At 38.1% G+C, this 16,533-nt stretch overlaps 1 protein-coding gene across 5 annotated transcripts in view; it reads left to right on the top strand.

The window, feature by feature from the left end:
• PCGF3 (polycomb group ring finger 3) overlaps window positions 1–9,629 on the top strand; it is a 69,223-nt gene extending 59,594 nt beyond the window's left edge. For all 5 annotated transcript variants that reach the window (XM_054809906.1, XM_054809905.1, XM_054809907.1 and 2 more), the window contains 6 exons: window positions 93–148; window positions 1,167–1,277; window positions 1,767–1,855; window positions 3,092–3,229; window positions 4,460–4,540; window positions 5,704–9,629. In XM_054809906.1, the coding sequence (XP_054665881.1) occupies window positions 93–148; window positions 1,167–1,277; window positions 1,767–1,855; window positions 3,092–3,229; window positions 4,460–4,540; window positions 5,704–5,751 (523 nt within the window). In that variant the 3' untranslated portion in view covers window positions 5,752–9,629. The remainder of the gene's footprint in view (window positions 1–92; window positions 149–1,166; window positions 1,278–1,766; window positions 1,856–3,091; window positions 3,230–4,459; window positions 4,541–5,703) is intronic.
• Window positions 9,630–16,533: the final 6,904 nt, after the last annotated feature.

Raw genomic sequence — 16,533 nt, 5'->3', positions numbered from 1 at the left:
TACATCAATTTAGTACTGGAACTATTTTTAAGATAAAAGTTTTGAATGAAGATGGTTGACTTAAACATTTGATTTTGCTTTTTTCTTGCTAGTCATGACAGAACAATGCAAGATATTGTTTACAAACTTGTGCCAGGCCTCCAAGAAGGTAAGTTGTGGTATGAACTTTTTTAGAGGTTGTTTTGCACATACTTCTTTAATGCTTAAAAAAAATAAAATAAAAAAAAATACAGGGGGGAGAGAATGTGTGATGAAAATGCAGAGGGAGGAACTGAGGAAAAATACAATGGAAAACCATATTGCTTCATTTGCGTCATTTCTAAATTAATAGTACAGGTAGTACAATTAATAGTACAATTGATATTCAAATTAATTTCATACCTGTACTAGCAGCAATTGGGGGAGTGGTGGGAGGAAAGATGGAATATTTCTTCACAAAATAAAAAAAAAAACCCAGAATGGTAGTTCAGCTTTTGAATGTTGGCACACTGTAACTCTTTTGTTCTTGTTAAACTGTGTACTTAAACCTGTCGTGCCAGCTTTCCAGAATTCTCATAGGTAGAATGTAATGCAGAACAGCTTTTAGTTTCAGTGAAGTTTCTGCTACTGTGTGAGCCCTCTATTAGCAGGTAACTTCTAATTTGTGTTTTCATAATCCTGTTTGAGACTGAATCTATTTATATTAAAGAAGTACTTTACAGTAATTGCTCAGTAATTTTTTGTCTTAATGTATGTTACAACTTTCATTTAAGTAGAGTATTTTAATCCATTTAAGCTGCAAAACCAAAACATTCTCAAACATCAATAAGATTAAATAGATTATTTAGAAATTATTTTTAGCGTATTGAAAATCAGAATTATGAAATAAAAATGGTTCGACTGAAATATTGTGGGAGGGATTCAAAATAAGGTATAGTATTTTAAATACTATCTCATTCTAATATGAATGCTATAATAGTAGCTATACAGATGACTTTGTAGTATTTCAACTCTGAAAAATACAGGCATGACTTGATACAATACCGAAGATAGAAGAGTAGTAATACTGACAATATCACTATTTGTTGGTAAGCCTGTTTCACTTAAGAGGGAAGGGATTTGGGATAACTTCTTAAATATTGCATTAGAACTTTATTACAGGGATTAATATTTACAATTTTAAACAGCGGAAATGAAAAAGCAAAGGGAGTTTTATCACAAGCTGGGCATGGAAGTTCCAGGGGACATCAAAGGGGAGATGTGTTCTACAAAACAGCACCTGGATTCCCATCGAAATGGTAAATGGTCCTTTATTTATTCTGTCTTGGGTGGGTGATGGCTAGAAAATTGATGAACAGACAGACCTCTTGGAGGTGTGTGCCTAGTTGGTTTATTACAATCACGCTTGTTTTATAACACTGCACAATACAGTTATGAGTGTAGGATTGTTGCTTTGTCCCTTATTAGTGCACAGAATATATTTCTTTAGCTGATCGTAGCGTGTTACTCTTGGTGAAGGAGGTCTCCATAGTAATGCCTCCATGGGGACTCTCTGGAATTACCCAGCTTCTTGGCTGCTAGCAGTTCAACTGAAGGTTGTGCTCTGTATGTATTCTTCTCTTTCACACGTGGGGCTGTTGGCAGCTAGTGTTGCCTAAGCAGATAAGCACAATTTGGGAAAAGCAGCATTTATGCTGTATTGCAGTCCTGAGCTGTGCTGTTTTAATCATATTAGTATTACAAGCTGCTGCTGAGTCTTATCCCATATATCTTGTTTCTTATTTAAGGTGAAACTAAACCAGATGAAAATTCAAACAAAGAAACTTCTGAGGAAAAACAGGAAGAAGATAATGACTACCACCGAAGTGATGAACAAGTGAGCTCATAGGGCATGTTTTAATTTTATCTTGTATGTTAGCTTTAGTGCTTTGGTAAGCTAACAGAGAAGAAAAATAACTCTTTCAAGGTACTTTTTCTGTCCTCTGATACAAACAAGATGCAGTGTTGCCTAATGCTTTTGTGTAAGCGTGAGTTTCATCCTTGGGTTTTGGCAGGAATGGAGAATATATTCAAGACATTTTCATTAAGATTTGATAGTTCTGACTGCTTGTTTATGAGTTTCCAAGGTATTTATTTGCTTTCAAAACAAATTCAGGTTATTTGCTCCCCGTTCTGAAGGAGTGTATCCCAGTGTTACTGTGATACATTGAGCTGAATGTGTAACAATAATGATGAATAAAACCTTTTGCACTTTTACTAACATACTATTTATTTTGTTTTAAATCTCTAATACTAAGCCCTATACCATAAAAATAGTATGAAAGCTGGGAAGTTCACCATTAAGTTTTAAACACAAAGCATGTTTGAAAATGGAATCTGCTTTTGGGATAAACAAGCCATCCCCTTTATGTGTTCCTGTTATGTGTGTCCAGAGTAAATTAAATTTGGATTAATTTCTTTTCGATTGTAATATAAGGGAACTTTCAAAGAACTTGTACCTAGTACTAGATCCTCCCAGTGCATAAAGTAAATCATCGCAGAGAGCTTAGAGTAAGTAATGGATAGCTGGATGAGAAAAGAAGTGAGAATTGAAGCATAGAAATTAGAGAGACTTTTTTGGGGAATAATCTTTAGAATTTTAAAATTTTGTTATGTCATTTGTATCCATTCTTTTAAATTCTCTTTTAGACCTGTGTTAAAATTCTGCTTTAAACTGGATTTAGCAGTTGCATTAAAAGCAAGAAGTTACATTAGAATCAATCATTAAAAATTGGCAATTGTCTTCTTACTGTTTGTCTTACTCTAGCTTTTAACATTGGGTCCTGTTGAGCTATTGGCAGCCTATGAATGTGGACTGGAGCAGCCTTGTTACAACATCAAGAAGTCTTTCTTGAACTTTTTTGTCTAGATCCGTTTTGGTTGCAGTAGTGCTTACCACTAAACTAACAAGATATTAGAAGATGTTTTCTTTAATAGGAATATAAGCATTTCAATTTAAGGAGTACTAGTACTGTTTCATTTTGTTGTATTAATAAAACCTGCATATGGAATACACAATGAGGACTGCAGAAAATTGTGGCAGACAACCCTAACTGTTTGCTTTTTCCTGAAGGTAAGCATCTGCTTGGAATGCAATAGCAGCAAATTGCGTGGATTGAAACGAAAATGGATCCGCTGCTCAGCACAAGCAACTGTCTTGCATCTGAAGAAGTTCATTGCCAAAAAACTTAACCTTTCTTCTTTTAATGAGGTAATATTTCAATTTTTTAAAATTATTCTGCAGCTACAAAAACCTTACAAAATTGTGGGATTGTTCCTTTGCAAAGGAATGTCTTTTAGTGTGATTTTATTTTCAGAAAGCAGAAGCATACACTGTTTCCTGAATTATATGTTATGTAGCCATTTTCTTGGGTCTGTAATGATTTGCCACTAAGTTTGCAGTGCATCTTTTCATGTCCATGTATAAATAGTTGTGCTAAAAGGCTTGGTTATGTGCTTCCACATGTATTGAAATGGATTCTGGCAAGGTGCTCTGTTTGACAGCTTGTGGTCAGGTATACCCTACCCTCTCAGAGATTTCACACTCAGTGCAGGGGACAGGCAGTAACAACCACTTTAACACTACTGAAGGCCAGTTTAAGAGAAAGCAGCACAAATACTTTGTTCCTTTCTATGCTCTCAGTGAAAATCAACCCGAAGTTGCTGCCTACCACAAGCAGTGTGTTATCAGATACCTACTTTACCCTTCTTTTGCAGGAAATACTTGGAATCATGGGAAGAATTTATGATGAAAGGTACAGAAAGAAAGGCAATTCTTTGCACTTCTCCTAGTTCAGATTTGAAATCAACAGGGGCTAACATATGAATGCAGCCTCTGTTTACCACTTTGCTCAGTCTTGGTCACCATCTCTAGACATCTCAATTGACTCGCAGCTTGACATCTCCCAACCCCACATTATGTCACTGATTCATTGAATTTCATTAAGACTTTTCATTCAAATCAAATCATCTGCTTTTCAGTCCAATTTGTCAGTACTTTTCTGCTCAAACTTTTCAACGGACAATTTATATTCGTATCGCTCTTTCTTCCTATCTTCTGTATACTTCAAACCAACACTCTGTCTTATGGGTGGACTATGTCCCCAAACTCTGCTGGTCTTCCTGAAACAAAACTGTATCTCCTGTCTTCAGGAGATTTCAAGAAAGGTCATCAGTACTGCCTGGGAAGCTAAATCAGTTAAGCGCAGTTCACCCTGTATTTCCTAGGTGGGCACAGACGTGGTCTTTCGGCACATTATGTTGAGAAAAGACACTCTCCTTTCCTTTCCTGGTACTGTTTTTGTCTGCAGAGCAACTTCAAGATGAACGGTTCCAGTGTCTTCAGAGAAAAAAACCTTTTCAAACATTTGTAGCATTATTTGAAATATGTTGTTTCATATACTGTGTCCCTGTGAATTAACTGTTGTCTTTGTTTTGTCAGCTGGACATATTATGCAATGAAGAGATTCTTGGCAAGGACCACACGCTCAAGTTTGTAGTTGTTACTAGATGGAGATTTAAGGTATGATACAGTGGTTCAAACTAAATCATGAAGTAGCCAAATAAAATGTTTATAAAATAGGCCTCATTTGGATCTATACTGCAGTAACTGCAACTCGATCGAAAGATACTTTAATAAATCTCTAATACGGCATCCTTAAACACCAAGTATTAATTTTGTTTCCAAGAAAATGACGGAAAGGGGAATTAAGTATTAATTGCAAGGGAAAAGAGAACACTGCATCAACTGTTGAATTGTTATCAAGTCTGGCAAAGGAAGTGGAAGCCACAAGAAAGTATTTTTTTAGCTATTTCAGGTAAAACTGATTTTAATTCACGTACACGGGGAATTGATTTTGATGCAGAAAAGGCAGAAATTTCCAACACTGTTCTCTTCTGCAGCTCAAGAAGGCTGTTTTACTTCTAAACGAGAGTCTCACAACACTGTGGTTATTTAGGATAGTGAAGACAGATTTATGGCAAAGGATTGAAGCAGGCCTTTCCAGTTCTGAGTGACAGGTTATTTGAGCACCTTAAGTTCAATGTAGGCAGAGACAACCAAAGAAGAAATTCAAATTGATGTGCATCTGTACAAGTCCACTGTTCAGTTTTATAATGGAAATCTGTGCAATTGTGAGTCACATGGAAAAGGCAACTGTAAACTGCCTTCTCAAGTGAAAAATGTGGGGGATGTAAAATGAAATGGGAAGGTGGGAGATCCAGAATAAATAAGAGGAAGCAGGTCTTTACGTGAGACACAGAACTCCTTCGTGCAGGATGTTGTGGATGTTAGGAGTTTACCTATTCATAAAAAAAACAATGGATAAGTTCAATAACAGGAGTCAAGTGAGAGCTGTTAAATATGAAGTATCACATGCTTTTATGCTGTTTCCTAGACATCTGCATTTCTCCCTTACCGGGAATGGGTTTTCCAAGTTAAACAGACCTGGTAGAACTGATCTTAAGGTGATCAGCTCTTGAGACAGAAGGGAAAGGATTCTTCATCTCTTGTTTGAGCTCCACAGATGAAATTGCATCTTGTCTTTGTCTTGGTGAAATTTTGACAGGTCAGATAGTTTCTCTGATAGCTCATTTAAACTTTAATTTATGAAACAAAAGTTTTGCCTACCGAACAGATTAGTTCTGGTTTTGTTTCTTAACTTATCTGATATTTCTGTCTTGCAGAAAGCACCTCTACTGCTGCATTACAGACCCAAAATGGACTTGCTGTAAGAGAACTTTATTGTCCTTCTGGACCGAGTTTTTTGCAGAGACTATCATCTGGCACCTTCTTAATGCATCACTAATCACATGACGCAAACCAGCCGAATAATTTTAGAAGACTGTAGTGTTTTCATAGCGAACTGTCCTTCTGAATGCTTCTTCTAGGGATGTATTACCTAGATTTCTGGGCAGAAAATATTTATACATTTTTGTACGGAAGAAAGAAGTCACAAATCAACAAGACACTACCAGCACTAAGTTTACAGATACTGAAAACACTTCACAGTTCCATGTAGCTCAGTCTGATTTATCTCTTACAGTTACACAGAAATAAGTTAGAATGTTGTGGAGTGATTTAAAAATGTTGCTTTTGACACCAAGTTGCATTTAGTTACTTTTCACATTTTGAATCTTTAAAAACTATATTTTTGCAAAGTGTTATTGTCTTATATACTATGCCTGATTGCATTGGCTTTATTCAATTCTGTAGAGCATTGAACATACCTAATGTTGTAGTGACTGGTGATAATTTATTATGCTGCATTGAAAATTTCTGAAAATCTGGGAAACCAATAAGTTTGTCATTTCTGCCCAGTTACTGCTCTCTCTCACTTTGTGTTTTAGTAAAGTTTTGATACTGCTCTATGCATGTTGATTTGCTAAGATTAATAGAAATAATTTCAGTTGATTTTAATGTGCCCTGATATTTTGCTATGGCATAAATTGCACCACATAATGACAAATACTCAAAAGTGCTAGATTTGTGAACTTTCAAAAAAATAAACATTTCTTATGTAGTTGTGGCTTGCAGAAATCAGTTTTTAATTTAGAGAGAATTTGCTCACTAACTAGTGAAACACTGGCTCCTGGCCAACTTTGGGTGATATGGCACAGTTTTCACTTCACTAGAGTAAAAATCCCTCAGATCATTATGAGCAGCTTTATGTTTCTTTTACCTGTTTTCTTATGAAACCATAGCATTTTCTTTAGCACAATTCCTAGCTGTTTTGGGGTGGGGGGTTGAGGGGGTGGGGAGGGGAGGGGACGCATGTCAGACAAGATTATTTTAGCACCTTCTGGCCTTAACTGATAATTTTGCTTGCATCAGTCCTAATGGATGCAAGGTGATATACATGCATGCATATCTGTATGCATACATCTATACACACATATAACTATATATGATATAGAATGCACCCTCAATAGCACTTATCAGGGTTCACCGCACTGTTTGTAAGGCTTTTTGAAATAGTTGGCTTTTTGAAAACAGTAGTTGAAAGTGATTTCTGCAAGCTGTATACGGTATAGCATATATAGCATGATTGTGAGAGTATTTGTCTGGCACAGGTGTCAAGTCGCTGAAAACAGGCTACACCGTATTATTGGCAGCTAGAAATAGTTAACCTAATTTTTGGAAGAGTTTTCCACTCAGCTGAAAATGCTGGTTGCTATTGCTATTATTAAACCCTGTAATTTTTTGATAAATGGTGATTGGATAAGAAAACAAGTTGGCCTGTAACTGCCCTGCTTTCCTCTAGCTGTGCTCCTTCCCCTCTTCTGCTAGAAAGTATTACTTGTTACTCAGTAACAGGAAGCTGATACTGGAAGGGGTTTATCCAAGCATTTTAAATCCTCTTCCTCTTCTTGAGTTTTCAAAGCACCGCATTCCTCAGCATGTCCCCCATAGTTTACTTCTTTGGAGTCTTCAGTCCTCCTTTCTCAACTCTGTTGCTGCAGAAGGGATGCTCCATTCTTTGAAAACATGGCTCCTCATTTTTAATTACAGTCACAGATGTGAATGGGAAGGAAATCAAAAAGTACACAAGCAGAGAATGAAAGGGAGCCTACTGAACTGTGGAGATGGAAAGGAGAGCTGCAGAGAGGCCAAAAAGTGCTGCTGTCCTTGCAGATGAGGGTATAGGATAGTTGCGTTTGAATGCCTTGGGCAGAACTCCACATCCGGGCTGGGTGGCTGGGTTTGTTGGGGGGTGGGAGCGTGCATGCATGTGAGCAATGGAATCGAACTTGGCCCTGGTTTTGGCTTACTGCTTATGGACTCAGATACACACATTTTAGCTTTTTCTCTCTCTTTACCATTACTAGAACTAGCAGAGGACAACAAATGAGATCATAGGTCAACCATTTTTATAATCTTTTCATGAAACAGTGCACACGGGTGGCATGGATGTGTACACAAACTGACATACTGGGCCTTTCTGGAGATTTTATGTGTTAAGTGACCTAGTGTAAGTAAGGGACTGGATCTAGCTAGTGAGGCACTGAGAGTATGAACAGGGCTGTAAGCGTCCACCCTCTGTGCACCGTGAGTGTGCAGACACTGGCTGTACCTGATGTAGACGTAACATTAAAGCCACCAGACAACATGCTGATTAACCACCTTAATCAGGATATATATATCTATACATAAACACAAATATATTTATGTGACATCTGTCTACCTCAGAATGTGTGCACTGCAGAAGCTTTTTGTACGACTAGATATTGATGCAGTGCTGTTAAAGTACACTGGGATTTTATTACTTTCCTGTGTACTTGTGCAACTGAGAAATTAGTTACCAACACACAAATTTAGAAGCCTTTCAAATCTATCTCTTGCTGTAACAATCTATAGTACAGAACATATATTTATAAGTTGATAACCATCTTTAGAATAACTTGAATTTATTAATGGTGCTATCCATATATTGAAAACTTTGTTTATACCTATATAGACACATAAATTCAAGCCAGTATTAATATCTACAGCTAGGTTTTTTTGCCCATAATTGTGTGTAACTGCTTTTGCAATGTGTTTAATCTGATAAAAACTCACCAGTAAACATTTAAAAAAACAAAACCAAATACAAAACCACCCAGTAATTTTTCTAAATCACATGTCACAACATCTTTGCTACAGAAACTCTTTCCCTCAGGAGGGATGCGAGTGTGTCTGGACCACGTGTTTATTTCCTTTAGCCTTACTAAAAGACTACAATGCAATTGAATTGAGGTCAGAGGGAGGTCTCCTTTGGGTCAGAGACTTGTTTCACTTCTGTGAAGCTTAAGAGACAGTTAATTTATATCAAGATTATATTGGGTAAAATAACCCCAATACAGTTCGAAGTTGGACTAAAAGTTGGACTCAGCATAGATATCTCTTAGTACTAGTGAGATCATGTTAGTTTATTTTGGCTTTCTTGCAGATGCCATTACTGTGAAGTAGTTTTCACAATTGCTTACGCTGGTAAATAATTGCAGTAAAGAAGTATCTTGTTGCATTATCCTCGGCAGCAGTGAGACTGATGAATCACCCAGACTCAAAGTCTCATTAAATATAGTTTCATTAAAAATAGAGAATTCAGATAGAATATATAATATTGAATTTAAATAAGATTTTGGGTTTTAAATTTTAACTTTATAAAATTATTTATTCTATTTTAAGCTTTCTGTCTTATTTTACCATCCAAGTATTTTTGGTTTCAGTGGTCCAGCTTTATTTACGGGCATATAAAATGAAATTGTAAGATGTTTTTACAAGCTTCTTCCTTTTACATTGAGTTTGAGTAGCTTTTATTAGCGTGTTTTTGTTTTGTATGGATAAAGAGCATTACTTATGCTTTTGTGCAATAGGTTTGAAACATGCATTTATTAGGCATATGTTTAAATTGTAAATGTAGCATCCACTCACCATTACATTTAAAAGGAATGTAGATCGCTTTTATCACTTGTTAAATGGCGTTTTATTTGGGACTATTATTGGGGGGCTTGTTTTTTGATTTTGTTTTCCTTTTTTTATTTTAAGAGTGGTGTGGGATTTAAATTTGTGTAAGTACAAGAACTATCTGTCAGCAATATTTTAAAATAAATGATCTTGCAAGAAACCTTAATGTGAATTGTGGAAGCAATTGGCAAGACTTGGAGCCTATCTGAAAGTGTTTTGTGCCATTGTTATGTCTGGTATATTTGTATACCATCAAACCTGGGAATATTTCTTTTTATTGGTTGCGCAATAGTATACACAACACTATCACCTCTGGGGATATGGGACCATAAAAAATATCAGACTACAACTATAATGGTGCTATTTTTTTTCCAATAGGCTATGAGCCTTTGAAAGCTTATCTGGCTCTTATTGTCTTTATAACAACGTAGTTAGTCCTAGGAGATTCATTGAAGTTTTTTCTACTGGATGATAAATATAACCATACAACTAGCCTATTTTACAGCATTATGCATCTTACCATTGAGCTAAATATAACAGGAAAAAGCCAACCAGTCTGTACATCAGCAAGATGAATCTTAAGTACTTTAAATGCATTTTGTACAGAAGGCTTGACTGTAAAGAAAAATCAAGTTTCTGTATTTCCTCAGGTAATCACTTCAGTTTGGATGTTTCACTGGAAATGTTAATGCAACCTACAGTTGCATTCAGTTAATCTGCCTAAAGAAGATAACAGGGCAAAAAGTTGTCCCCCACACTAGAATATGTAAGGCATAATTAACTGTAACGAAGGTCTCGAGATCTATTGTGGAAGTGAAAAGTTGCAGACAGAACAACAATAAGGAACATGGAACAATGCTTCAGTCTGCTTTAATCAAAACTTGTGATCAGTACAAACACTTCTAGGAACTTGCGTCTTGTGACAAGTCAACAGGAATGTTTTATTGTGGAGTTATGGTTTATTTACATACAAATTAAAACTCTGGTCCTGCTATTTGTTCCATGTTTAATCATTCTTAGGGCTTCTTGGAAATCTGTCAAAGCCACAATGACCTGCCCAGATCCCAGTGGTAGGGTAGGAACTAAATGTCCAGTTCTATGAACGTTTATATTGGTGACTTTACCTAGATGGTTCCACAGAAACCAGTGTGATTGTTCATGTGAACAGTTAGGTGTGGCTGAAGGAAGGAGCCTTGATTTTTGATTATGATGTTCCAGTATTATTTTGTTTTTATTATTTTTATATGAAACTCAAAGCATTGGTTTAATGGAATCTTGAATTCAAGTTACTTATCCGGACAAAAGGAGAATTTGTTCTTTCCTTCTGCAACAAGATTATTTTACGGTTAAGGGACAATAAGCCAGTGCAACTTCTAAGCCTTTATCCTTCTATGTGGCATAATAAAGATTCTGGAACTGTCACAGTGTAAAATGATATTTTTGGCTTAGCTTTATTTGAAAGTTTACAATTTTTTATGCTTTGTGTTGCTGTGTAATTTTTGTATTATTGGTGGCTCGTTTTGTCTGAATAAGCCTTTTGGGATTATTGCTTAATGTTTTGATTTTATGATAGTGAAGCTTGTATCCAGTGTTTTGCCAATTAATATTATATGCTTGGTAATAAAAGCAGAGAAACTAACTGAAACACTGTCAGGCTGGAAGTTATTGTCCCATTTTCCCACAAGAACATCAGGAACTAGCCATCATAATATCATAGCACTAAACAAGCACAGCATGACTGAAACGGTGGTGGTGTGGCATTGCATTGTCATCATCAGCCTTTTACCCAAAACGCAGGCACGGCCCAGGCAGAGCACTACTGTGCTGCACAGAATGGCAGTATGTCCGTGACAAGCATGTGGCATGTAACAGCTGGTTAGGAAACCAAGCGGCTTCAGCTACAAAGACGAAAAACACAGTTGCCCTGATGTCTTTGTGTATCTGTGGATGGAAGGGTACTTGCCAGACCTGTGTGTGTTCCTTTCCATCTTACCCTTACCTGGCGATGTTGATGCGCAGGGGCTGACTGCAGCGTTCTGGAACACAGACATTCACTTAGACACATGCCAAATTGAAAAGCTTATCCACACATACTCTGATTTTATTTTATTTTACTTTGGTGAGCTGCTGGGGGTGGGGGGGAAGGTCTCTTGCTTATAGGAAGCTTTGATTAATGAACTGAGTATCTTTTCCTTTGAAAAGTTGGTCTATTGTTGTACTTGGCAAATATTGGTGCTTGCCCTTTTCATAACTTCAAGACCTTTTTTCTTTCAAGATCCCTGAGATTTATTTTAATACCTGAATGGCTCAAAGGTATGGGGGAATTTTGAGGTAAAATTAATTTAAATGCCTAGTTGAGATAATACAGTAAAGCTGCAAAGCAGATGCTACAGTAGTTGAATTTCTTGCAGTATCTACGTGCAGTAATGCAAATTTATAGGTTGTGAACTGCCCTATACATACTGAGAGGGCAGGAAGGGCTTTTATTCCTGTTATTGGCTTGTAAGGAACTGCCAAAAACTATGGGGTGGTTTGAAGTCAGGGATTTATTCATATACGTATTTCTCATTTGCACCAATAGCACCAATGTAGAATTGTCCTGAGAAAATTAGGCATTTGCCATTTACTGGCTTTATTGAAATACTGGCATGAGAGACTTAGGGCAGAAAGGTCCCTTTGACCGTGGAGTCACTTAAAAGTGAATAAATGTTAGTACTCATTGAGCAAGCATTACATTTTGTAAATCTTCCATACTCTCATTATTAGTCATTCTAACAGTTCCCTGAACTTTGTACTACTGGTTGCTTCTGTCTATCTGTACACTGGCCAGTGATGGCCCTGGCTCAGCCTGCTGCTTGCATTTTCAGCAACTGCTACGGGAGTCTAGAGAAGATGAGCTCGAACAGAATGGTTCTGTTTCGTGGGAGTGTGATTACAGATTTTCTGACCTTTGTAAATGCTGAATGAGTTAAGAGATGACAGGAGCTTTCTTCTGTACAAGCAGAAGCACATAGTCACTTAGTGGTCTCTTTAATTGGCACATAAAACATGAAGAAATTACTCATGTTCACAGGAGTAGTGACTTATATGTATACCTCACTTCAGGAACGATTAAAGCACCACCATCAGCATCTGTTGTGGTTCTGGCAAAAATTGTTTTGTAAGTCAATGATGTTTTGTATTTTCCTACATAAAATATACTTGTAGGAAATCAGACTGTTCTCTGGCTTTGATTCAGACAGAAAAAATAACTTATTAGACATTTTATCTTTTATTACCATTACCTTGTGTTAGCTTGAAATGAGTCAGTTAAAACTAGACTGCAAAACATTGTGGAAAACCTAAACAACAGAAATACACAATGGAACTGAACTAACACCCCTCATTAACTGAACGTGGTGCTAATCTAATAAATAAGAGTAAAAACAATTCCAGTTTGACTGAAATTGCCAAGGTTCACAACAAGAAATGGTGCTAATAGTCACGTTAGTTAGCCCTGAAAGCATAAACCTGCCCTGCAGCTAATAGCAGCCAACTGCACTTTTCCCCCCAGAGGTAATGCAACATGAGAAAGCTCTAACTGGTAGTTCTTATTTTATATGTAACTGATATTTTCTTATTCTACTGATTGAATATTTTGCTATAGAAATCAGTACTTACAAGTGGAATATCTCTTTTTGTGCAATAACTTCATCGGGCTTTCCTTGAGATTGAAGCAGTCAGAAAAAATAATCTATATTAATTGAATATGTGAACTTAAGATAGATTAATTCAGCTGTTTAAACCCTGGTGTAGACATAGTCACTCTGGATTAAATTGATCTCAACTCAGTTAAGCTTAATCCAGTACCACATCTGAACAATCGGCTGAATAGAGGTATAATGCAATGCAACTCTCTCTTTACCTTTAGGTAAAAAGTCCCTGCACGTCTTTAACTTCTAACATAGACCTCATTTAGCTTTTTTTTTCTTGATTTTTTTTCCAATCTTCCTTTTGATTACCTTTTCTGTAAGAAATTCAAGTAGTGGCCTGACCTTAGTAGAGCAAAAAAGTTTACAAGAGTACTCTGAGAGATTCCCCTGCCAAAAGTAAGATGTGGGCCACATCTATCTAAACATGTCTAGTCTTTCACATGACAATATTCTTGGACTTGTACTGTCACTGTTTAGAGATGTTGTATTGATGGGCTTGAATTAGACACATCTGTGCTTCATATGTTGTGTGTAATGATTGTATGTCGGTGTATCCAAACATATAGTGTATCTGTGAAAATACAAACAGGATAAAAATCCAAGCAACTGGCTTCAACAGGAAGACTGACTGGGTGGTTTCTATGAGGGGATGCTGCCCTTACAGCCTTGCCTTTTGTTTTCCGCCTCTGCCTGTGGAATGTAATTGTTCCCTTGCACACACGAGGGAAGGGAAGCTTCATTTTCATGAAAGCCTTTAAGCCTATTTATTTATTTATTTTCTGCGTTGGTGCAAAGCCCACTGTCCCTTGCCTGAGTTTTGACTCCTTCATTCAAGAGAACACAAAGCCTGGGAGTCTCTATGCTCTAAGGCTGCACCATGTGAAGGTCTCCATTGCTGCTGTGAAAAATGCTGACTGCGGATGCAGCAAATAACGTCTCTCTTTCTGGGCTGTTCTGCTAGTTCTCAGCAGGCTGCAGAGCAAAGTTTCTACTCTGGTATATTTCATAATACAATTTATTATCTAAACGCTTTTGTTTTCCCATTTAAGCAATGTCTTTGTCACTAGCTGCAATGGATTGTGACAACATTACTCAGATTATTGTTTTAAATGTGTTTTGCTGATTTCTGTGAGTGCCTGGAAAGAGACTGATAGTATAGTGGTGAACCTGGATGTCAAGTAGAATGTATTCTCTGGTGCTGTTCCACATCCTCTGGAAAAGATTCCTTTCTCTGCTTCATTTCAGCCTTACTGTCTACAGCTGCAACATCTGAGACCTGATGATTTCAACTGTTGCCTCTGCTCAGCTTTGAGGCTATCTATGGATTTTATTGCAGCAGTGGGCATTTCTTGAAAATTATTGGAATGCTGGTTTGAAACAAGAACAACTGATTAGTTGTTTCTGGACCCTCTACTATTGGCACCTCAACAGATCTTGTATGTCCTGGTAACTGGCTTCTCATTCTGGAGAAACAGTCTCCTCTTTCCTCTTCCTAGAAAACAAGGAGTCCCAAGTCCGGGTGCATTTTGATATCACAGGGACTACTTCAACATTGCTCTGTCCACGAGCTTTCGAGATTACAGGATCCTTGTGTTGAGACAGGGTTTACATAGTTCTACTCTGGATCACAAAGGCTTATAGTGACTCTGCCTGTTTTAGTCAGAATGACTGGAGGCTAAACACATGAAAAGAGTTGCTAGCAGGGGAGTTTGAGTTCTGTGATGGGCAACTGTGATATCTCACATTGCCCTGCTGAAAGGTCACAGTTCTGAGATACTGGACGGCTCCCTTCTTCAGCATTTTCCATAGCTGACTGGCATCTCAGTATCACGGGTCTGATCTCTAGGGGTCCTCCTTAGCAAAGTGTGTTTTCAACTTACCTTGGGCCTTGTCCTTCTGCTTCCTTGGCTTTGATGGGTTAGTCTCTGTGGTGGGGGAGCGCTCCTGGCTGGATATGAAATGGCCTCATCAACTTTCGTCTTTCCCTGGTCACTTTCCCTGATCCATGATCTATTTGATGTGCAGTCTCAGCACACGCATGTTTATCAGAGGTGGCAATCTTGTGGTGGACCTGTTCTGACTCCAGTGACAGAGTGACCAACATTGCTGCTGTGTACTGCCAAGCGAATTCAACTGTCTTTTTCAGGCTTCTTGAATGTCACAGCACATAAGAAACTCTCATAAGTGCTGTCCCAAAATGTGGGATCGTTTACCTGGTGTGCAGTACGCCAATATACACTCAGAGCAGAGGTATTTTATTTATTTCACATTTGCGCAGATGGGTGCTAAGTGGTAATTCCACAAAGCTAGCAAAGTACACACAGAAACTACAACATATGTATCTTGTTACAGGATTAGACAAACTCATCTAAATTTACTCTAATTTGTTAGTAATTGTCACATCATCCACTATTGGTCAAGCATATTTAAATTAGCACGCATGCTCCTCGAGGGTATTGGGGGGAGGGGGTAATCTGCATAGTCCTTTAATTGGGTGGGTGGTTGCAAATTTCCCCCACCCCCTTTACCTTCCCCCCAGTTACTGGAGATTTTTGTTGACTGCAGGCCTCGTTGGCAATGACTTAAGGCCTCTCTGGCAATGATTTCAGGCCTCTTTGGCAATCACTCAGCTCTCTGCGCCTTCTGGGGCAGGATGTTCCTTTTCAAGGATACTTTTTTAGCAAAGCATGCTTTTTATCAGTCCTTCAGGTCTTCAATATTAATGTAGTTAGCAAAGCAAGGTAGTGCATTTAACCCTAAATTAAACAGTGTCTAAGTGGAAAATTCTACTTTATAGATATCATAAGCAGCCATTTTGGGTTGGGGGTCTTGGGACTGGAGTCTCCTCCCTAATTGTGGGGTGTAACAGCAATGTGCCCTTCTGCTCTTTTCCTCAGGCAGCTGCTTCTTCAGGCTCTTAAGTGTGAAAAAAATCACTACAACTGTAGGGAAACCTCTTTCTGTTCTGGTTCCACCTGGCCCTCCACCTCCTGGTACCAGCTGAGGCACCTGCTGAGCTTCAGCTCATCACCTTGGCAGGATCCTGGACCCAAGCTGCAGCCAGGGAGACAAAAGAGCATGACCTGCCTCCTGCTCCTGCAGGGTCTCCCTTGGCACTGGGCTCTTGCCTTCAGAGCCTTCTTGCGCAGGAAGCTCTAAGTGAGCTGTAACTGGTCCTATGCTTGACTGCCCTACTGCTTCGCTCACTTCACCTAGAGGAAGGGCAAAGGAGATAATTCTTATGCTATCTGCTCCACAAAGCAGCTTTCTTCTCCTGGGAGAAGCCAAGTCCAGCTCTAGGTGTACACACAAGCACCTCACAAGCTTCTGGTCTCGGCATCTGACCTGTGCATCCTGGTGAGGCTTGGAAGGAGCCAA

Source organism: Grus americana, chromosome Z, assembly GCF_028858705.1.
Source record: "Grus americana isolate bGruAme1 chromosome Z, bGruAme1.mat, whole genome shotgun sequence".
In the NCBI taxonomy this organism is placed as follows: Eukaryota; Metazoa; Chordata; class Aves; order Gruiformes; family Gruidae; genus Grus; species Grus americana.
The sequence above is the reverse complement of the archived record's forward strand: the minus strand, read 5'-3'. Positions and strand labels throughout refer to the sequence as shown.